Here is a 24,091-nt window from a genome sequence, read left to right as displayed (position 1 = left end):
CAGCCCCCTCAGTTTTTCTAAAAGGAACAGCAGTATACTATCCACTTATAGATGTACATACTTCATTTTTGTTTTGTCTGAATTACCATTTAAAAACACTGTATCTTGGGAAAGCTGCTGTGGATGTATGCTTCAGATTTACCAGACTGGCAGGAAAGATCATTGCACTAATATGTTAGCTGGTTTGCTGAAACTTCACTATCTAAGTTTAACAAAACCTCTTATTTCAATGTTTCGTATAAATGAGGATTCAAGCACACTTTGTGCATGTTACATGCTTTAATATTTTGCGTGGGGGCCCTTTTCAGAGGGGCTGTGGACCAGGAAGTTCTGTCCTTTTGTTTTGTCTCCAGCCTTGCTGCAGCTGTGACAATTTCTAGATTTTTGTCTGTGTATTTTTCTGCTCCCCACCCGCACCAAGGCATACGAGTTTTAACATGCACAGAGATTGTTGTCTCGTGGTGGGGAGTTTTGGATTGCATATTGAATCACAAATAGCCAACACCTTTTGATATATTATGTCGTCTTATAATGAAACCTTTTAAGAACACTTTCATTGAGTTTATGTCAATCAGACATTGTGATATGACAGCTATGGGGCTGCCAAACCCTTCTATGAAACAAACCCTTTTCTTAAGAGTTGCAGTGTAGATTCTTTTCACACAGTCTCTTGCTCACTCTCAAGATAAGAGGCTGCTCTTTAGCTGTGTTACCTTAGGAACCAGCCAGATAAACATCCAATAAAATCTTGTTTTCAGGAGTTTGTTTCTGAATATCAGTACAAAATCGCTAGCTTATTTTCAGTAAGGCCATTTCCCCCTTCTCCCTTCTCCCAACATTCACTAGCTAGACAATAGCATTTCTTCTCAAAGAGAGATGGTTATGTCAGTCCTTTTTTTTCCCCTCCCCACAGGAAATACATTGCCTTCATTTTAGCCCTTAGGAAAATGGATTTCTTCAACATACCTTCTTATAGTCACAATGCTATATGATAAGATATACAGTACTTTCTAATTTATCATCATCTTGGTAAACGAGACTTGCAAACCTTTGTACTTTGTAGCAAGGTAATTTTGCTATCACAAGAATCTTTTGAAGGGTAAAAAAAAAAAAAAAAAAAAAAGGGAAAGAAAGCCCTACAGTATGTTGCTTACCCACCACAACATTGGAACTGATTTTTCCTATTGAGTAAGACCTTCTGTTTTAATAATAAAATTAAGTGGTTCCTGACATAGCCAAGTACAGTAAATAAAAAAAGAACTGAAATTCCAGAAGGTGCTTAATATTTAAAGCTATTAAACGTGGGTTTTTTTCTTAACACGGTGAAACTATTGCTATTGAAAGATGGTTTTTTTTCCCTGCTGGATCCTAGACTGTGATCTCTGGATCTGTAACTGCAAGCTGAAACTGACAGGCAAATTCGGGAGCCGGGCTGCAGTGCTCTGCCGCCAGCTGAAAGGTATTTAAGGAACACAGCAAAGAGCGGGGAGGGACTAGCACAGAGCTCCACGTACCTGCAGTTCGGAAGGGTTTTTCCACTGGAGCTCTGGGAGTCGCTCAGAATTCTTAGAAAATCTGCCAATTTTTACATAGTTTTATATAATGCTGCTTGGTAAAGGTCAATATACTCTTACTAGGTGATAGAGTACCTTCTTGTGGAGTCTGCATAGCATGAGAAATAAACATGCCATGATATGCATCTGCATATTATATTTCATCCCCCGTTCCTTTATCTGCACACCTCTTCTCACTTTCTCTTTCTTTCCTCTTCCAAGTCTCAAAGAGAAACCATCTGTTATATTCCGAGTATCCTGATGACTGACTGCTTGCCTGGGTCAGAGGATATCTTGCGTAGAATGTTCTGAGTTTTGTTTTGAAAACATTACTTCTGTGTCTTATATACATGCGGTGTTTGTTGTTGTAGAGCTGATCATATAAGTTGCCATGACTGATAGGATGCATATTTTAGTGGAATATTTTATAAGTGAAAGTTTTTAGTATTCATTTGTTGAAAGCCCAAAAATCCCAAATCTGAGCTATATACTAGAGAACACATTTGGTAGAAGAATATTCTTGAACCATGATTGATTTGAATTAGATACACTTTAATATTCTTTTGGCAATATATTCAGAATATTATTTTTCCATTTTCTGTAGTTTTTACAGATTTCAGAAACAGCCTGACACCAGTCTTAGTGTTGGAGTTGATTGAAGTGAATAAATAAAAGCACAAGGGAAATGAATTTCTTTAAATGTCAGGATTGTTTTAATCAAAGTAGTTTAATCTATGTAAGAAGGATACCTTTTTTATTCTGTTTTGAAAAAAATTTTTGTCTTGAGAAGAGTGCTTGTTTTATTGAATTAATTTATTGAATTAAAATTAATTATATACATACACAATATGTGCAGAACGAGGGAGAAATAATCTAGTCAAGCTTTATAATTGTTACAGCAACATTTTTATCCTCAGTATTTAGGATAGAGAGCAAATGCTGGTGTTCACTTCTTTTTTTCTTCTCCAAATGAAGTCAACTTTCATTTGAAGGTTTTTGTCTCACCTAAGGAAAAATTTTCAATGACTACTTAAAAATGGGAGGAAAAGAAGTTCAAGTAAAAGCAAAAAAAATTAAAAAATTACATAGGTTCTGGTCTTCAAAGGATAGGTAGTTATTAGAAGATGTAAATAATTTTGTAGTGAAAGAGTCAAAAGTGGTTAAGCAGACCAGATGTCCACATCCCAAAGTTAAGCACTGAAATATGTTTCTAGTCAGTGCAGTCTGCTTTTTATTCAGTTTGCTACGTATGAGTCTTTCCTTTATTTGGTAAATCTGATCGTTTTAAAAGCAGAGCATGTTTTGACAAATTCATTTAGTTATGATTCCAGCACATTTAAGTTTCGTTTTATTAGTGGAATTGACTTTAAAATGCTGCTTTTATACATTTTGAATTTCAGTGTTCATCCAAATGCAGCCTGACACAAATCCAAAGTAAAAATATTGCCTTGTTAAACAAGGAATGTACCATTCACCATTTTATAACATACTAAATTTAAAATTAAAAGTCAGAATAAATGTCTGCTGAACTGTGTAATGGCTAGAACGAATAAGATACATTGGCTAGCAAAATTAGTTTGGAAAAGTTGTATTTGTTTGTAAACCAAATTATATGAACAAACAATGATGCTCCTTTCTTCTAAAAAGTAATTAAACATCCCAGTGCAAGAAAAGGTTAAAATCAGCTATATAAGTTTTGTTTTCCTGCTTTCTTTTATTATTTACAATTATAACTGAAGGACTGTAAATCCCTTTTTGCTTTTGATCAATCCACTTTGATTAGGTATGGATATGCACACCCACAAAAACATTTTTGCCTGGATTTCTAGGTTTTGGTGGTACTTTTCGGATTTATACAACCCAATCTTGGAATAAGTCAAACTGATAAATGTTTTAGTGTGAAGTTAATACTTCAGACTGATGATTCCTGTGTGAAAGTTGTGTGTGAAACATTTTAATTCTGTTTCTGCTTGGTAACTGCTTGAAGTCCAGCTCCTTTGTTCCAGGATAGGTTGAAATTAAATGTTTGAATTATTTGCTGTTTCGCCTGTGCAGTGAAAGAAAGCCTTCAAGTGTTGGAACATTTTAATTCTTTAAGGTGTAGAATCAGGAGTATCACTGTTGTTAGTAGGGACTTTGTGTATGTTTTTCAAAAATTAATAAAAGTTTTACCTTTGGCTGCTATTTATTCTTCTCTTGTAGCAACTACGTGTTCACACATGAATTTAGTACACATTTGAATGGTGCATTCATGAGGGCAGCTACTGAGGCAATTATGCGAATCAGGTCTCAATCCAGAGTCAGTGTCGTGATCCCAGTGTGGTAATAGCTTCAGCCTCATTTGAAATTTTCCAGTCTTACATGCCTTAGTACGGCACTGAGAAGATTTTTAAATAGATTCGTCAAAACTTGCAAAAGCAAAGTGGCAGCTCAAATAATAGCCTGCTAGATGCAGTTTCATTGTATCTGTCTTTATTAGATAAGGAATGTGGAATTTTGTCTTTTTCTAAGTTATATTATACATTTCAGGTAAGTCTTCTTAGCCTAGGATGTAGGGCATGTAGGAGGAATACTTTCAAGGAGGAAATGCAGAAACATATGATGGCCATATCTAGAAAATCAGCTCAACAATGCTTTTGCTTTTTAGTTTAAGGATCTAACTAGCTAGTCTAGTAACAAAGATTCACACATTTGGGTATGAAAAGGAAGTTTATTTACCCTGCTAATTCTGTCTTGAAAATATTTCCCTTAGCCCTGGTCAAAGTCGCTCATCGATGGTCTCGTGGATGAATACTCCATCTGCTAACGCAGCTGCTACAAATACTGCACCTTCTTTCTCCTTCCTTAACCCTGCCACAGCGAGTGACAGAGCAGTGGAAAGGTATAATGTGCACTTTGACGACTTCTGTTTTTTGACTCCTTTTTTCTGAGTGTTTCTTTTTTAATAGCTAACTTATATCTTCTGCAATATGCAAATTACTATCTCAAATTCAGAAATGCAACCTCTTTGCAATTTCTGTTTCTACAAAATAACAGGCTACTTTGTCTTGTTTTTTCTTTAATCATCTTCCTCTTAGAAGGCACCCAGATTGAGTCAATGGCTTGTTGGTTGATACAAGCAATGCAGACTTTGTTTTGAGTGATCAGTTAGTTGTTGTTCATAGTGTCTATTGCAGTGATTGCCATTAGTTTACTATATTGCATATAGTGACTTTTAAAACACAGTTTCTTTCTCTTTCTTACTCATCCATGTCAAATTCAAGTTTCTCATCCTAGCCTTTTTGCCTCTGAAAGACTTTCCTATGACTTTACCTCTATCTGTGGTTTCATTATTTTCTTTCACTCTTTCAGCCTGCTTTTCTTCTATCCTGCTGTTTCTGCTTCACTCCATGTTGTTGTCCATGTTTTGAAGTGTCTTCACTTCTCCTTCCTTTGGAGGTCTTCACCATCTTAGCTTTTTCCTATAACTTGCAAAATAAAGTTGTTGGGTATATTTATAAATCCTTCCCAACACTTAGTAACAAAATTCCATTTCTCATTACCAGTCACATTCTGTACTAGAACTACATTGTTTGACTGTAAGGTCCTTGGGGCAGGGAAAATCTTTCCCAATATTTTATGTGTAGTTGTTGTTGCCAGGGCTCAACAAAAGACAAATTAATGGTGTGGGAGCTTTGTCTAAACAAAGCATCATAGGGCAGCAGCAGATTGTCAGTTTGCAAAGGCATGATTAAATAAGATGTGCCAAAAATATTTATATATTCCAGGATCTCTGCTTATGGTACTTGAAGAGATGAGTACTTTGGGCAAATTCACATTCGTAGTTTATTACTGAGCATCTTAAGCACACCTCTAAAAGACTACTCAAAGTTTTATAAACCTTACTGTGTTTAGGACAAAATATCATCTTCAGAGCTCTAGTAATGTTGTATTGTAAACAAATATAAGACTAATTCAAAAGAGAATTCTCTAAAGTGATAGTGAAAAGCTCAATTATAAGATTTATGAAGAAATATTTTGGAAGATATAAAGATGATCAGTCTATAAATTAAGTGAAGTAGGCTTTGTCTGATTTCATTGCTGATTAGCACTTGGCAATATTTTAACTGTAGTTAAAAGTTAAGTTTATTGTAAAATCATGTGTGCATAAAGTTGAGAATATGATATTCAGAAATGCCAACAGCAAGCTGTGAAGCTTCAGCTTTACATTTGTGTGTATGAATTAGAAACCTGTAATGATGCATGTGAGATTGTGTTTAAGGTTTTAAAATCATCTCCAAATGGGGTTGAAAGTGGAAAGTGTCTTCATTAATAGTTGAAAGTAACTGTATTTCATTATTTCATTTTTCAGTGTTGTCTACCGAAAAGCAAGAGCAGTTTATCCATGTGAAGCAGAACATAGCTCTGAATTATCATTTCAGATAGGAGCAATTTTTGAAGATGGTAAGTACTGCTTGTGAAAATATAAAGCAGTGAAAACAAACTGAGAAAACCCCTAAAATGGCTTCAGAGAAAAATACAAGCCTAACTGCTATTCTGCCAAGATTGCTGATGGCAAATAGTCTGTGACATAGAAGATTTCTGGTACCTAGATATAGAAGCTGCTTACCGTATATTAAGGCGCTATGAGGCAATGACCTTGATTCAGGTGTGTAGACACTTTCAATTGGTCTGATTTTTCAAGAGTGCTTAAATATGTGTTGCAGTACAAAAAGGGGGTTTTTGGCAACAGAGACGAGCATCTTGGCCTATGAAACTATATTTTTAATGTGGTCTATCTTTGTAAAATTCCATGTGGGCTTTAATTTAAAGAAAAAAATCTATTTAAAGATTTTCAAGCAAACAGAATTCCAGGTAGACAGATTAATAGGTGACAGGAGAGAAAAGAGAGCATTTGCTCTTTTAATCAGGGGGTGCCTTAATGTGTGCAGGTACTTGTAGGAAGGGGAATATTTATTAAGGTGCAAAAATGAGGGCAGAAATTAAATCATAGCAGGAGCACTCTAAGACCTTTGTTTGTTACAAGGCCTTGATAAAAATTATATTAAAAACCAGAAAACACCTGAGTTCAGCCAGATCCTCACCCAAGTTTTGTGCAGACTGAGAGATTCAAAGTGATCTGGCAATAACATTCTTAAGAACCTTGTGAGTACTGAGACCAGTATTTTAGTCCCTCTGTCTGTCTAGTGGCAGGGGAGTACTAAGGGACATGCTGGCCTCTAAAGAATCTGGAAATTCTGCAGTGATGCCTGTTTCTTCTCATCCATTGCCAGCTGTTCAGCTTGCTACCAGGTCAGAAATCTGATATGTGCTTTCCAAGGGGAGAGTGATATTCGATTCTGCGTGACCAAACATACTTATGGTATGTACTGCAAAGTCATTCAGATARCACATGAGAGAATCTTTATTTGTATGTCCCATAGAGGAGGAGTATCACAAATTCCCAGCTTACATCCAGCAGAAAAAAGAAAAAAAAATACACAGTCTAAAGTAGCTAGAAAAAATCAACCTGCAGGCATTAAAAAACTAGCTAAATATGTTTTATATTTCCCCAAATGTACCCTGTTATCTCTGTTAGCACTGGATCAAAAGTGTGTGGGGGAAAGTTTCTCACAAAAAACCCCCCCACAACTTTTCATCCTCCCCCCAACCCCCAACCGAATGTTCATAATTTTTTAACAAGCTGAAACAAGTGGGGAGCTCAGCAGAATCGTTGTTTTTTTTTTCAACATGCATAACAACAACAACAACAACAACAACGATCATGCAGACATACACATCCCCTTCCCCTTCTTTGTGATGCTTAATTTAAAACAGAGCTATTGTATATTCTAATGCAGAAACGCATTCATGTCTCTGCCTCCTCCCAGACAGACAAATAGTAAGTCTGCAGTTCTGCCTTTTTTGCAGTATAAGGTGATCTGGGGTCCCCACTGGGTTCCTCCCTACCCGCACCCACTTTACAAAATCATACTTGGTGTTTCCTGTCAGAGAACTGCCTTGCAGGCAAATCACGTCTGAATCAAGTTAGGTGGGAAACCTTTTAAAGATCAATTAGCTAAATGATTGCTCCTTTTAAAGTCTCTAAAACCAGTTATTTTAATTTAAATTTTTTAAAACATGACTGATAGGGATCTTCAGCAGACAGAGAATTGTGCACAGGAAAAAATCTGGTGCATGGAGGTAGGGGGAATCCAAGACAGGCTTTTCTAATGCAGAACACCAAGGGCTGCACTCCTGTTGCTTTGGCATTGGAGAAGGAAGAAGTTGCTTCTCTATTGTGCATTTGTGCGACAGCAATGTTGATATTCTTTTCTCGTGCAAAGAGATGCTAGAAGTCACGGCAAAGCTACCATGGTTTTGGTACATTACACCTCAGTAGGGTTTTTCAACTAGAGAGTTGGATTGTCCAGGAACAAGTACCAAATTCACATCTTTGGCTGCATGGGCAGAAATGTCTTAACTGTAAGTCTGTTCTTCTGTGTCATCCTTATGAATAAATTTGGAAGCTTAGGAAAAGATTATATGGATTACATTTTGAAAACCTAATTGCAATCTCCAATGAGGGAGATCGCATTTCCTTAAATATATTTGTTTTGATTTATTCCATTGTCTCCTGGTTGCTGTATAAGCATTGTCCATACCCTGCAGAACATTCAGCCTAAGGTGTAAGGTGGGGTGGGCTGTGGATTAAGAGGGAAAAGGAGAACATGCAAGTAATAAGGCAATAGCTGGACATACATGATAAATTAATGTTCATTCCATAATGATTCCTAATTGGTTATATTGTGGACAGGCTCTGTTGGTAAGGAAACATATCCTCATTAAAAGTGCAAAGCAGTATCCGTATTGCAAGCCTCCAAAGTGCCTTCAGAGAGGCCTCTTTCTCTTTCTGCACTCGGCACCCCTGTGTCTGTGCTGGAATCAGATTCCAGTGAATCAATTCAGGTTCTTTACTTACTCAATTTAAATTCCCATATGCCTTAATAAAGCCCCCAAATGAAGAATTAAAGTAATAATACATCAATTCTGCTGCTCTACCAATAACCTTAACTATCAAAGTGACAATGCATCAATCAAGTTGACGTACAGCTAGTATCAACCATTAAAGTAACTGTTAAATTAACGTCTGCTAAAAAGTGCTGCTTCCATTAGGGAAGGTTTTATCCATCTCTCCTTTCTCCACCCTGCCTATCTCCCTTTTCTAATCCTGTCTCTTTCACCTCTCGCTGTTCGCTTGCTGGGTTTTTTTCCTTCCTCTTCCCTCTCTGTTCTTCTGCTTTGTTTCCTTCTCTTTTTCTTTTCCCTTCCCTGTTCTTCTCCTGCTTTGTCTCTCTTGATCCATAGATGTTGATTGTGGTAGCTCTCTCCTATCAGTTATTATCCTGGATGAATCTTTCTGCTGATCTGGCCTGAGACAGGATAATGGCATTTAGTGAAGTACAGTCTTGCAGCTGTCATAGCTGCTAAATGTAATATTGGTAGAAGACGGTAAGAGTTTAACCTTTACTCATGTCTCCATTTCCCTTATCTAAATGGGGAAAAATATTTATGTCTCATACTGATGAGGTTAGATTTACTAACATTTTGATTAGATTTTACATAACTTGCTAGGAATCTGAGCACTTGCATATTCAGGTGTTTTCAGTGTTGCCTGTTCATTGTGCTACCCCAAGTCCTACAGTCTTGCCACTGAAGTGTCACAGACTACAAATGCTAAGGCACCAGCTGGTAAGTTAAAAAGAAAAAGAAAAGTTTTCTATTTAATTGAATTGTGTAAGAAAATGAATAATGCAATCTCAACAGTATCCACTGAATTTTTTTTATCCTCATTCAATTTACCTTAGGCTGTGCCAATGTTTTTATTTCCCAGTTGCTACAGGCTGTATTATTGACAGCACATAACAGTATCATTGAAGTGGTTAGAGGCAAAGCTTGAAGATCTTGCAGCTGGATAAGGGCACATATGGGAAGAAGCAGAGTATGATTTGAGATTGTGTGAGACATACACTAGTTGCATATTTTTGTTGAAGCAGTTATTCCCAATAATCAAGGAAAGAATAATCAGACTGCCTGGCATTGAAACCTTGCCAGCCTTGGGGCCAACTGTTATTAAATTTCTGGGTCTTGAAAGAGACTGCTTAGAAGTCAGTAAATGGGAATTTCACTAGGGAAAAGTGTTTTAGACGTGGTAAATGGTGTTTACACAACAAAATTCTCTGTCAGTATTGCTAGCAATTCTACAGGAAGGCTTCCTGAAAACTTGTCAAGATAGCTCTCATCAAAGCTTTTCACAAATTTTTAAAGCAAGTTTTAGAGAAGAGAACATGTGGGGAAAACTGACAAAAGTGTTTTGTTATGGTCACTTTCTCAGGAGAGATGTGGCACCCGCTGTCCTAACCATGTGTAGTAGGAACACAGCAAGCAGAGTACAATGTTGACACAGCCTTTGCCTTGCCCCCTCTCTCTCCTGATGTAACAAAGTGCCAGCCTTAGTTAACCTGCCTGTTTTTGACTCCGAGGAGCTCTGTTCCTCATTATTCACGCTGTGGCTTCTGGATTGCCTTTATGGTATTGACAAATGAAAGATTTCCATCAAAGAGAAGTAGTACTCCTGAAATGCTATATTGCATTGTATGTGCAAATAATTCTTTTATTGAGGTGAAAATGAGGATAAAGCTACTTTGTAATTTTTTATCTGCATATTTCAAAGCACTTAGAAAACACTCAAATGCATTAATTATCTCAATTTTACAGCTGGAGAAACTGAGTGTACAAGTTGTGGACAGATGTTCTGCTTTCTAGATCCCTCCATACCATTTGGAGATAGTCACCTTGAACTACTGCTGACAGTCACAGCTTCATCAGTAAGAAGGATCAGATGAATGCAGCCTAATTCCTGCTGAGTTTGCTAGAAGTTTTAAAAAGCTACTGAAAGTAATTTGACCTTAACCAGTCTGACTTTGCCTGACATAGAGCAGGGAACACTTCCTTCTGCCAGCAGCACTGTGGAAGCAGTGGTCTCCAGAAGAGAAGTGATGATGGAAAGTTGAGTGTTTAAATGTAAGATGTTTAAACAGATGGGGATCAGCTCAGGAGTAAGACTCCAGATCTAGATGTCTACATATAGGTCACGAAGTGCCATTATAGCTCAGGGAGCCCAGAACAACTCAGCTGACCAACCGCTTGCTACCATTTTAGGATGAGCCAAACTGTTCTTTGGGCTCCCTCCATTCATTGTATTGACTAGATCTCCATTGGCTATAGTGGGAGCTTGCCACTTCTGTATTTAGAAGTCCTGATCTGCAAGCTAGATTCCACCGTCACTAATTTGTTGTGGTGTATCAACCTGTTTGCTCTTGTTCACGAATCTGAGCCCCTAGAAGCAAACTGCTTTATTTGTGGTCACGCAGTAAATCCTCAGCAGAGCCAGGAAGAGACCTCTTGACTCTAGTCCCATGTTCTGTCCAAAAGATAATTCTGCTTCTCATGGCAAACTTAAGGATTCCAAAATGACTTTGGAAACAACAAGTCTTTAAATTTCAAATTCCATGCTAACCCTAAGCATGCTAACTTTGTGCTTTTCTGCTGTTGCTTTATCCATAGGGATTGCTTCAAACATTTATAAGCATGGAAGGCTTGCAAGCACATTTTGTTGCTTTAATTTAATTTCCTGGTGAAAAATCGGCCAGCAGGATTGAGTTCTGTGAAAATGTAGTTTGGTTTTGCGGTGAGATTTCTGTTGCCCACAAAATGTAATCCTCGTTTATGTAGCTTGTGGGGTCATTACTTTGGTAAAGTAGTCCATCAGCAACGGAGGCCCTCTTATGCCAGGCAGCATGCATGCTAGATATCCTCCCCCTTTTCCTCTTCCTCCCCAAACAGCTGGTTTCCACAAAATTCCTGTAAAGCCTGATTCAGTCCTGCAAAAGTCAGTGGCATGTAGGCAATGGAATAATACCGTTGTGGGAGTGAGTCTTATAGTAGAGACCCATAAAGATTTTGAGTTGTCAAAACAGAACAAGGTCCGCTGCAGGGAAATCTGTCAGCGCTGGGTCTCTGGGAAGAGCTTCTTGCAAATTCTACATATTCGCAATTAGGTAATGATAACATTGGCAATATTGAAGCTATTCCCTATGGAGAGTGTAGAAAAATAAGAAGAAATGCTGCAAATGCCAAGTTAACCTTACTGTGTCTCTTGGTTAGGTGGAATCGGAAAAGTTTTTGCTTAGAGCTTGCATTGCAAGTTGAACATCTGTTGATTTCATTTGTCTGTCTGGCTTTGGACCGATTTCTCTGTGGCACTTCCAGCCAGACGGATGGTCAGACTTCCTCCTCGTGTACAGTTTGCCTCCACTAGTGCGCGGCAGCTCAGGTGGCCTTGCAGCAGGTGAGGAGGAAGGTGCTGTCCCCCTCCGCACTCTGCAGTTCGCTGCTATTTCCACTGCCTCGGAGGTGATAGCTTCTGAGGGCTGTTCTTTGGTTGGGCTCGCTATGCGCTCTCGCCATATCCTCGTTAAACCTTGCTGTGCCATATTGAATTTCTGATTCTCTGCTCCTTGTCTTTTACACTACAAATATTTTCCCCTCTTGTCTTTAGCCAATGTAAGACTTAGTCCTGTGGGATGTTTGGTCCAGTAATGAGTAGTAGCTTTAAGGCCAAATGTGTAGTTTCTGCAGCAAGGTATTTTTAAATGAGGGAGGCCTGAGAAAGTGCTAAGAACTGTAATTGTTTTTGATTGAGAGGAAATGACAGAAAGGGGACACTACAGAAGATCTTCTCTTGAGCAGGATATTTTTGCAGAAATAACCTGTGTTGTGGGTTTAAAAAGAGCTGTGCATGATAGCAAAATGTCTTTTGTGTGGTTTTTTTTTTTTTAAATGAATGTACAGTATACTTAGGAAATAGATTAGCAAACAGTATTGTTGGAGCTTAAAATAGCTTTACATTCGGACAGCTTCCCCTTTAATATCATTTGCCCACAGAAGGCAGTGATGTGTGTGGGTATCTTAACTCTTATTGCACAAGGTAATTTAAAAGGGGGCAGAGTTCTTACCCTCTCCGACAGTCGCCACAGCTGTTAAATATTATGAATTACATCTTAAAAACAGACCGATCTGTAAAAATGGTGATCTTATGTGTTATCTGTGTGCTAATTCTTTCTTCAGTCTTCACAGGGTCTACAAGAAACTTCTGCTGATGAATAACAATGCCCCGAGCTGTGCATAACATGCATGGGTGTTACTTGATTTCCCAAGCACAGAGCTCGGTTGCACCTTCCATGTCTACTGTTCTGGGGTCAAAATGCTATTTGTCCCTTGAGTCCAAGTACTCGCCCGTTGTGCATTATATCTGAACATGCTGCAGTGTGCAGAGTTCAGTATTATATTATCATAAAACATCTTTAGAAAGTATTTCTTTTGAAATTTGCTGCTGCTTCAAGCCAAGTGATTCTGTGCAGCTTGATCATTTCTTCCTGTGGGTAAATTTTAGGGCTCCATACAGTGCGATCTCCTCAGATGAGGGCTACCCTCCTTTTGTATGGGCCTTTGACTGATAAACACTAACATGCCAATTTAGAGATTTTTCTTGTGGGCTTGTTTTCTCATTTGCATTTGTCTTTTTTTTTGAGTTTGCTTCCTGTGCTTGTGCTTACTGTGCTTGAGAGACAGGTGACGGGATGCCTTAGGGGAGAGGTTTGGCTGCCCCTTAGAGCCGCTGGCGCGTTCACTCCCCGGGGTAGAATTACAGCCACTGTGGCAGAGCTGCTAGAGGGAGGTTTGCGGTGATGTCAGCGCTACAGTTTTTAAATGCATGTGTACTCTGTAATTGGGGAATAAAAATGACAAAGGGAGGGGAGGGCCTGCTAATTATTAATAGTAAGGTAAGTTGCTGTGTGTGCAGAGATACTAAAAGGTAATTTTCTATGAGTTTTCCTTTGGAATGTTTTTATTGAACATATTCATTATAAATATATGCCCAGAATTTTTTTTTTGAATATAAATTATCAGGACCATTTAAAAGCAGTTTTGTTTTCTGAATGTTTAAGTCCCTTGGAGGTATAGCTGTTGTTAAACTGTAGTTTCTAAGCTTCATTGCCTGACAGTAACAACAGTGGGACACAAGAAAAAAAACAGGGGTAGAGGTCTTTCAGGTGCCCAAAGTTCGGGCTTTACAATGTTTTTGAAAGTGAGACTTAATGGTTAAAGGAGAGCAACATCTTTTTATTTCGTTGATTTCTAAAAGGCTGCAACTCATCACATTGCTCAGTGTGTTAGTGTGGTGTTTTAAATAAAGGACTGACATGTCTGGCAGCATGTTCCAGCATTTGTCTGATCTTTTCCCTAAACAATGTCTCTGTAAGAAGCACTATGAGGATAAATTAATATAGTATAGAATATCATAGGTTGCTAAAAGTGTGGGATCATACAATTACAGAGATAAGTAGGTATCTATGCCATACTCTTATAAGAAATTTGATAGGAAGCTTGAAGGTTTTGTAGTCCAGTTTCAAAGAAATGAGGCTGTGCTTGGTTTTTTGTTTCTTTTTGGTGTGTTTGTTTTTATGGGTTTTTTTTCTGTCAGATGTGGTCAAAAATACACAGGAAACCTGACTTCATTAGGTCTGTTACTCACAGTATAACTTGTTGAGTTATTTAGAGTATTAGATGATTTTTTTCTTATTTTAGATCCACTGATACCCTTGCACAAACTTTAATGTTAACAGTGGCAAATCACTTAGGATGGCAGTACTGAACAAGGCATATCTTTCAAGGGCTTTCTTTGTGTTTTGTGAATAGTGTAATGTATTTATATTTCAGAGAGATAATTTCACCATATGAATGACTTAGATTTTGTCCATTGGTCTGTTCCAAGATGTGTAGGTTTATCTGTGAAGAGATGATGCTTCCCTGGAATGAGATCTGACTCATTTCTATTTCCCTGTCATCCTTCACATGCTTAATTTTCATGCCGAGTGACCTGCTATACCATTTTCCTGTGGCTCCAAGCTTCCAGATTCATCAGCCCTCAAGACAAGTTTTTGGTCTCACTTTGCACCCAGCTACTGAAATAGTTTCTGACTGTTTGTTGTGAATTCTGTCTTCTCTCCAAAAGGCTTCTAGGTTTTCTATTATATAAAGCTGTACTTGCTAAGTTTCATGAACTAATTGTTTTCTTCACATAGTATCTTGCACCTAAAGCCTTTTTCACCATGTATACTTACTAGAAAAGTGCTTAACCACCTATACTATGCAAGGATTTCAGTTAAGTTAACCATCCTTATCATCTTTCTTAGCCACATTCTCAAACTGGTCAGTGCAGAAGACTGGATGTTTTTATGGATGTTTTGCATGGTGTTACAGAGCTAAAGCTAAAAGTACTAACTCAAGCTTAAAAAGATGCAGTAAAATTTTTTTCCTTTTCTTTTGTAGTGCAATTTTCCAGAGAACCAGGATGGCTAGAAGGCACACTAAATGGCAAGAGAGGACTTATTCCACAAAATTATGTTCAGTTTTTATAGCTCTGCGCATTGAACGCCAAGAAGGTGTACATGGTATCCATGGATTTTTGTTATAGTCACTTCTCTCTGCTTTTGTGACTGTTTTTAATCAACGAAGAGCCTGATTATGGGTTGAAGATCCTAATCTGTATAAAGACATTAAGTGTTGCTAAATATGAGTTACAAAGAAAAGATTTTTTAAGGGAGTTTGGATTGGGTGGGGACAAGAAAGTGAGATGGGGGGGATAGTTTAAATTTTTAATAGCTTTTTCAATTGTAAAGAACAATTGTGTTATATTTGTTTGCAAGATAATTAGCCTTTGAAGTCAAGCATTTAGTTGATCTGTGACTCAACTATCAGTGAAAGAAGATTTTTAAAAACTTAGTGTCCTGGAGATTATGCATCTATATCCAGTATTAATAGAATATTATTTGGGTTTGGAAAATACTGTTAGGTAAAAAAAGCCATTATGCTGATGATAAAATTATATTTCAAAATGGAAAAGACCATATGGAACAGACATATCAATAAGTAAAATAATAGGTATAGAGACATGACATTTTTCAGATGTCTTTAAAGAACAGATTCATTTATGTTGTGTGTGTGACTTCATTTGTATTATTTTATAAAGATAAGACACATGAACTTTTATTACAGGCTCCTATATGTCATGGTTCCTTTGCTACTCAAAATTACCACTGTAAATGAAATAATAAAATGTTATTTGTTATTTGACCTAAGTCCTTCTTAAGTTGGAGAATATTTTGCTCTGGTTCTGTAAGCTATGATATGAAATAATTATTGGCAACTGTGTGCTGAGTCAGTCACAAGCAGGCTCTAAAATGGATAGGGAACTTTCCTCACTCAAAATAGGCAACTTTGCAAGCCCAAGCTGGAAAAAAAGCAACAGAGAGAATCTCCGGCTAAAATCCTTGTGCGTCCTGGAGGCATCTTGTGTTTTATCAGTTGTCCCTCTGCCAGGCTACTACATGAATCTCCCCCCCCCCCCCCCCAAACTGTAGATTTTAAGGCCTTAATGATACTTCGTAATATCAGAGTCCTCAAGTAGCTGCATCATAATCTGTAGAACTATTTGAGTAGTAACAGTTATCTGTGGTCATAGAGAAAGCTCCCAGAAATCTTGTGGTGTATAAATCTGTACCTTGTGATAAAAATGTTACATGCAGTTTATCATTAAATCTTTTTATTTTCTTCGCCTTTAAATAAGACCCTCTGGGAGGCAGTGGAGGGGAGACAGGAAAATATGACAGGATGACATGTTAATACAGGCTCACTTACTGTTAAATTGGACTCCATGGATTTACTGCAGATATACTTAGCTTGCTAGTTTTTCTAACTAATGTGATTAGTAAACCAGTTAATGGTTAATGGTGCCTTAAGGTTGGGGTGTTTTTTTCCTTAGGATTTAACTCCCTACCATTATTTTGTTCCTTTGCCCAGACTGTATAGACCATTGGAGTATGCACAAATCATTTTCAGATGGAGCAGTGGTGGGCCAAGTCAGTCCGGCTCTCCAGCCTGAAACCTCATAGCTGGGAGGAGTCTGGTTTGGTGTGTTCTTGCTGGATCTGAGCGGGTGACTCTGCTATACAGCTTTGAGGCAATGCTGTCTTGGCATACGCGCTAAGTGACCCCAGCACGGAAGATTACTTTTGGACTTCTGTAAAGGAGATCAAGCTCTTTAAGTAAGTTGCTCCTTTACACAGTATTAAGGAAATAGCTACACCAATAGCAGAGCAACAGACTGCAGGTTTGCTCGCTCAGTTTTGGTCAGATGTCTAAGCAGCATATTGTGCAAAGCTAAGTACCGGGTCGCCTGAGACTACAGCTGTATGAACTAATCTGTGGGCTAAAAGAGGGTTATTTGAAGGCAGAATGTTGTTTTTGTGGCCACATTCTGTTTTCGTGGCTACCAGTTGGTGAAAATGTTGTTTGAAAAAACAGGGATAATGTAAATCTTTTTTATTAGCGTGGTAGGTGTGGCAGGTAGGTATGCTGGCCCATCAGTTAGCGAAGCTGGGATAACTTGAAGCTTTGTAAGTCACTTCTGTTTTGCTTTTCTGTAAAATGCACTGTGCATGTTTGATGCTGGTCTGGCTGCTGCCTTCCAAAATGCTCAGTGTCATTCTTGGCTCTTGTGCTGTTTCACTTGCAACTTTTTTTTTTAAGTGAAGTCGTTTAAAAAGGCAGATACATAGAGAAAGAATAAGAGACTTTTTTTCAGTGTCTCTTCAACCCAGTCCTGTGACCCTGACTGCCTTTAGGTGAAATGTTTTGAGATTCCTGTTACTTCTGGAGCCATGTGGAACCCACAGAAGAAGAAGAAAACGCTTCTACTGAGAAATGATACACTGAGCAGAGGTAATACTAATTCAAACTTTCTCACGTCCCAGATTTTGTTTAAAAGCAGTGGTGCAAGCTGAGCCAGATCTGATCTGGCTTTCAGGTTAACCACACTGCCTCTTAAGAATTTAGCTGTGGTAGTTACTACATGGCATAAGGTTTTCCATGTCAGCCCAATCATGTTCATACTTACGCTGAGTACAGACTTGCGCAGCTGAGTAGCCATGCCCCATCGCATTCTTCCTTCTCACTGTTAAATAGTCCTGTAAATGATGCCCTCGTACTTGAAAGCAGAGATTTGAACGTAGAGATTAAAGGATGCTTTTTTTTTTTTTTAAGCCAAACACCCCCCCCCCCCCTCCCCCAGTCCTTTGACATTCTTGTTCTCTCTTCTGATGTTGGGCCTTAGTGTTTGTCTCCCCTTCTTGTCTCGCTTTCCTATGGTTTGGTAGATTTGGGAAGGCAGAATAATGCAATGTTAACTTGAAGTAGGAAGGATATGAAATCAGTTATGGAGAAAGCCAGCTAAGGGTTTTTTCTTCTAGCCTGCCAGCAGGCATTGTCACTCTCAGTGATTTCTGGGCTAGCTCAGACCTCCCAGCTGGTTTACTGACTGGCGACCTGTTGTTGTTGTTTCACAACTGTGGGTACGGTTGTGGCTGAACCTTTAGGTACAGTTCTGCCCCCCCCCCCCCAGCCCCTGGCCATGTGGGTGGTCACTGGGTGACCCCCTCACCCTGGGGATTAAGGTCTTGGTGCATTTGCCAGACAGTGAATGGAAAAGTCGAGCCTCCTGACTGTTTTGGAGCAGTAGGAATTTGCAGTATGTGGTGTCAGCCACGGGATAGTGCTTGGCTCCACTCCTTGGCCAGGCAACATTTTCACTTTATTGTTTCCCCTTGGGTTTTTCAGGCTGCTGCGTATTGTTAATGAGGGTCCTCCCTGATCTGCATGACAGGTTTCCTTCTGATGCCCTGTCTTTCACTAGAGTGAAAGACAGATCTCATTGACATGTTCTCTGCCCTGTAATGAAAATAAGTATTCCCGCTACATTGCTTATAGCTTTTGTTAGCTGAGCTTCTGTAACTGCATCATGGAAAAGACTCGGAGAAATTTGCCCTGCTCAATGCACTGGTCCTTGTTCCATTTCTCTTAGCCCAGTGCACAATTCTGCCTGGTTTGCAATTGAAAAAAATCTATCCCTTGTTGACAGAGGGCACACGTAAGCTGCAAATGCACCGGTGCTAAGCAAGTTTTAATTGACAGTCTTCACTGAAGTTTCACCTTTTAGGCCTTGGACATAGTTTTCTGCATAGGAGTCCAACAGTGTGCCCTGTTCTGCACTTGCAGTAATGACCAGTAAGCACCACATAAACTTCATCCTATTGGTATCTATAATTAAAGCATCTTTTTTAAAGTAAAGTATGGCATGTTTTAACCTAGCAAAATCTTTAAAATGGAAGGGCATTTTTACTATTCTCTGCCTTACTGCATACTCAGCACAAACTTCCACTCTGTGGAGATACCTGAAACAAAGCAGTGCCCCAGCTTGAGGTCAGATTGCAAGTTCCATGTTGTTTTTAAGTAGTGAAAGCATTTTCTCATTATTAGAACAGCGGATGACAGATACGTTGCCTTCTAAGTATATTGGAAGTTTTTCTTAACACTGCTGATCCTCTATATTCTTTCCTGACAGTTCAGCTAACAGAAAGCAGACACAAGATTTTTTTGGAAATAAAAGTTTGTGTAACTTGTTAGTAAAAAACAAATTGCAGTTAAATGGGGGTCTTGCACGACAGACACAGCTTCATGCAGCACTCTGCAGCAACCGTCTGCGACAGTGCACAGAACGAACAAGCACAGCAAGAATTGTCTTTCCCTTTTAGCTAACTTTTTGTTAATATAATTGAAAAAGACCTGACTCTGAGAAGGCAGTTTGATTTGTTGCCTTGAGAAATGTTGTGTATGTAAAAAAGACAATCTATATGTCCATGAGAGAAATTCTAACCTTGCTCAGTAGGTCTCACAAYGCTAGATGAAGTGAAACTGGAAGGCAAACGTGAGGATATTGAAGATGATTGCTGTTTTTTTTCTCTTCGAGTAGGATATTCTGTGTGTGTGTGTTTGTGTGTGTGTGTGCACGTGTGTAATAGTGTCAGCACTTCATTTGGAAAACAGTTGTCCAGAGTAAGTAAGTGAAGCAAACTCTCCAAGGCATTTCTTACACTGCAGGGTGAGCAGCTGCTCTCTGGCTAAAGCCCATTATATGTGCATCGATAAGCTAAATGAATAGGTTGGTAAACACCAAACAAATTTTGAGATGTAGGAAGATGCTATATTGTTAGTTATTTTATGTTGTCTAATATTGTTTGGAAATGCATAGAAGCTTGTTTCTAAGGAAATCACTGCACCAGCAGCTAGCTGAGATTAAAGTGCAAGAAATACTTGCAATCAAACCAGTTTAATTCATGTATATTTGTACAATTTATATAAAAAAAATAGGTACTTGCAGACATTAACATAAAGACCAAACAATATTTTCTATTTATTTAAAAAGCTTTAAACATACAGAAGCAAACCCCTAATTATAAATGCATCATTATGCATAGATTTTACTGTTTACACCATACTGCTGGCTGCTTTTATTTTTCATCCAGGAATCTAGTTAAACTCCAAGAATTCTTAAACATTTCTCTGAGCTTCCTGGCCTCAGAACTGCTGTCTATTTTATCAAGTCATTGACCTCCAGCTGAAAACATTGCTCTAAAAAAAGAAAAAGTCAAATCTTTAATAAACAATTAAAAGTGCATTAACTGTAGAATTGTTTAATTTCATAAATGTTTAAACAAGTCAGTGAAAAACACCACCCTGTGAATTAGCTTTTTGCATTATTGATTGTAAAGTATCTTTTTAATAAGATTTTGATATTGCAAACTTTAGTCTATTTTATTTTGTGCAACTCTTCAGTTGCACACTGTGTAGTATTCCTGAAATACCCACTGCAGTACATTAACACTATTTTACATTTTTAACTGTGTATACAATGCTCTTGCTGTATATCCCCATTCTTTCTTACAACAAAATAATTTATCTCAATGAACAGAAGCCCACTTTTAAAAGATGTTTTTAGTTTGTCTTGTATTTTGCAGGAGACAAATGCCTATTTCATTCTAAACAAATTCAAAATAATATAACTTTTGGTAGCTAAAAACTAGTTTTTTGTTTTTTGTTTTTTTTTGCTGTACAGGTTTAGATAAAAAAAAGTGATGGCTATTCTGCTTAAGTGTCCTTGATAAGAGAATACTGCCTCTTACAACATCTATATCCAATTTTATCTATTACTTCAATGATCTCTACCAAAAAATAATAATCAATGAATGGTTTCATAAACAACAGGTGATTAAAGTAAAGGATTTATTATAATCTGCTTACAGTTGTTTTGCAAAGACAGACATACGTTTTTGCATAAAGATATAAATTGCTTTTTAAAACTAATTTAGTGTGTTTAATTATATGACGTTTCTGTGAATTATGAATTGTACCAAACCAAGATTAAAAGTAATAAGGTACAAAATAAGAGCAAACAGACAACAATTTGGACTGGGACAGGCATTTAACAGTGAAGTGTAGAATATGGCTTTGCTATTTTAATCAAGCAAAGTACTTTGAGACAGGAAAGGAGGCAGTAACTTTGTTAATATAAAAAGCTGCTGCAGACTGTATTCGTCCAAAACCTGGCTTTGAAATTTTCTATTTTAGACTTAAAAAAAAAAAAAAGGGTAAATGAAAGGATGGATGTGTGACTATTCCTTTACTGTAAACAACCAGTCTGCATGCTGTGTATCTCATGTTGGAAGTTTGGCTTTCATATTGCTGTGCAGAACAGTATTTGAAGATCTGCCTATGAATTAGACTTCCAAAATGCAAATAATATATGTATGTATATATTTATATATAAAAAACCCCTCTCTGAATACAGTCTTTACAGATTACCCATTGCATAAGGCAGGTGTCATTTAAAAAGACAAGTAGCACTGACTGTCTTAAGTGTACCAAAGCACACTTCAAAATTTTGAATCAGAAAGGGTACATAATTTTTATTAGACCACCATTTAAAAGAAATGCTACATTCTGACTGGTCAAGAGACAACTATAGCTCAAAAATATCAGTGTCACCCAGAGAGAACACTATGGATTAGGACTCTGAAAAACCATTCTATTTAAATTAGCATATGGTAGCAACAGTGAGCCTCAGAAAAGTTCACCTGTCCTCTATTCTACCCCAAAATTCTGTATTTGCTTATAAATTGTGAAACAGTGAAAATCACCTCAAAAAGTTTTTCTTTGCAGTTTACTCTAGAGAATACATTCTTGAGACAAAATCAGACCAACTGAGTTGAACTTGTAGTGTGAACACTTGTTTTTTCAGATGTATTCTGGTTATTACAAAAATTCTTACAAAATTAAACATGTTTTGAGTTTATCACTAAAAATTCTACTCAGCTAATCTGCCCTTATCGGTACCTTACCATCGCTCCTCAGCAGTACAAATCTGTTCAGTATACTTACTGGAATGATCTGCATGTTCCCTTCATCATAATCAGAAATGGCCAATCTGAAATAATAATCTGACCTTTTAAGATGTTGTATGTATTCAGTAATCAAAGGAGAAACAAACAATTTGGGAAACCTTAATAAAAAAAGAAAAATCATTCAGTGTCTTAGTCACCCTTATTCCCCTGAGAGAGAGAGAGAGAGAGGGAGGGAATAGAGGGCAAGAACTCTCTATATCATTAAGCTGGCAAAAGCTTTGGGGATACTGTAATTTGTCTTGTTAAATGAAACCTCTGTAAAGTGGCAAACACAACATAATGTAGTTTCCTACAGAAATATGAAGCAGGATTTCTAAGATGTGCTCAAGTCACATACACTTGCAAGCGCGAGACAAAAGGGAGAAAAATATAGAGGAAAAGAGAAAGGCTTAAATAAAACTGAAAAAGGTTAAGTGTGGTTATTTACAACAGATACTGTAGGATGGTAAATTAGATATGATGCTAAAAAAGGCACAGCTTTCCCTTTCTTAAATACACTGTAAACGGTTCATTATGCATGCAGAACATTTCACTTTACAAAAAAATTACCTTGTTTGTTTAGACAAAGATAGTACTTAAATAGTCTCCAGCAAAATAGAGTTCTTTCAAAAATACTTTCCCATTCATCCTATTAACCATTAAAGATTTTTGTCTCATTTACAAAAGTTCCTTACACCTTATTTCAGGTCCTTCACAATTTATACATACAGCAATGTACAGTACAGCAAAAGACTGCAAAAAATTATTTGTAAAGCCAGCACAATAGATACTATAAATTGATACCAGGGCATTTGTTTTCACATTTTATCCTCCTTAATTAAATAGTAAATGGACACTTACTTAACACAGTGTATATCAGCTATGATGGGATAATATGGGATAACAAATGCCACAGGTGGGGATAACAGAGTATTCCACACCAAATGTTCTGTTATTACTTTACACATTAGGGTTGTGTGTGTGTGTGTGTGTGTGTTCGTGTGTGTGTGTATGTATATATAGTTTTTGTTTGTTTTTCTTTTTTTACAAGAAAAGAATATTAATGCCCCATATTGACTTTACGTTTTATGTGCAAACCAAGGGTAAGCTTTAAAAAGTTCTTATTAGTTCTTGAACCCTTTTAAAACAAGCAAACAATACCAGAAACTACATGGCATATTTAAAACTCCATCTGTTAAAATATCAAAATCAAAGAGTTATTGACTAGATATGGCTTTTCATCCAGAGGATCAGGAACGTTTTCTAAATGTTTTAGGGTAAAGGGGTAATTTCCAAACATCTAGGTCTTGCCAAATCCAGGTCAACTGTCTTCCATTCCCCAAACCTTTCACATGATTTTAGACTATTCAGAGACTGCTGAACAAGTGTAAATAGCATGTTTAAAATATGGTTTCTTGGGTCCTTCATGGGTGTGGAATAACACAGGGAAACTTAAGGCAAAGTTCTTCCATTTAAGACATTTTCTATCACTTCCTGTGAAAGTACAGGGGCTTGGCATTCCCAGATTCCACCTTTGGTAGCTGGTCACTGATGATTTCCACCAGCATGGCTGGAAACTCTACTTTCAGTGCCTGAGACTCTCGGAAGGTGTAGAAACAGAATTCCAACAAGTCACTAACAAGCTGAAATACAGAAAGAAACAGTTCTTAGGAAAAATGCACAGAATTCTGCATACAATGGCTTGTAATAAAATATATAATAGTAAAACATAACATATAATAATGGATAGTACTAAGAAATGATATCTTACTCTAACTTGGTAGTCCATTACAAGGGTTAAAAATCAGAACTCAAACCAAAGAACTCAAATTCCAAAGTGCTACCTAACCAGTTACAAATCAGATAATGAGGAGAAACCAAGATATCACAGATTTGATTTTTCAGCGTAATTGCTTTTCCTTTCACTAACAGTCAATGGGCCACCATGAAAAGTATAGGTAAAGTCAATGAAAATAAAGCCTTCTGCACAAGGAAAAAAATCTGCCATACATTATTATATCCCTAAATTTCAGCTGGATACATGCTCATTAAATCAGATTATTTGGTTAACTTCAGTGCACTCTGCAGAGGCCACAACTT

The 24,091-nt window shown here is 37.5% G+C and overlaps 2 protein-coding genes across 5 annotated transcripts in view; one reads left to right on the top strand and one right to left on the bottom strand.

Moving 5' to 3' along the window:
- ARHGAP10 (Rho GTPase activating protein 10) overlaps positions 1 to 15,891 on the top strand; it is a 153,173-nt gene extending 137,282 nt beyond the window's left edge. For both annotated transcript variants that reach the window (XM_026087536.1, XM_026087535.1), the window contains 3 exons: positions 4,306 to 4,434; positions 5,905 to 5,996; positions 14,988 to 15,891. In XM_026087536.1, coding sequence (XP_025943321.1) covers positions 4,306 to 4,434; positions 5,905 to 5,996; positions 14,988 to 15,076 — 310 coding nt within the window. In that variant the 3' untranslated portion in view covers positions 15,077 to 15,891. The remainder of the gene's footprint in view (positions 1 to 4,305; positions 4,435 to 5,904; positions 5,997 to 14,987) is intronic.
- A 3,974-nt stretch (positions 15,892 to 19,865) lies between these two features.
- The window catches only part of NR3C2 (nuclear receptor subfamily 3 group C member 2), a 226,345-nt gene continuing 222,119 nt past the window's right edge, over positions 19,866 to 24,091 (bottom strand). For 2 of the 3 annotated variants that reach the window (XM_026087509.1, XM_026087508.1), the window contains one exon: positions 19,866 to 23,634. In XM_026087509.1, coding sequence (XP_025943294.1) covers positions 23,479 to 23,634 — 156 coding nt within the window. In that variant the 3' untranslated portion in view covers positions 19,866 to 23,478. The remainder of the gene's footprint in view (positions 23,635 to 24,091) is intronic. The other variant, XM_026087510.1, reaches the window with a different exon arrangement.

The sequence above is a fragment of the Apteryx rowi genome, unplaced genomic scaffold (assembly GCF_003343035.1).
Source record: "Apteryx rowi isolate R43461 unplaced genomic scaffold, aptRow1 scaffold_72, whole genome shotgun sequence".
In the NCBI taxonomy this organism is placed as follows: Eukaryota; Metazoa; Chordata; class Aves; order Apterygiformes; family Apterygidae; genus Apteryx; species Apteryx rowi.
Note: the sequence above shows the minus strand (reverse complement) of the source record. Positions and strands in the feature narration are given on the sequence as shown.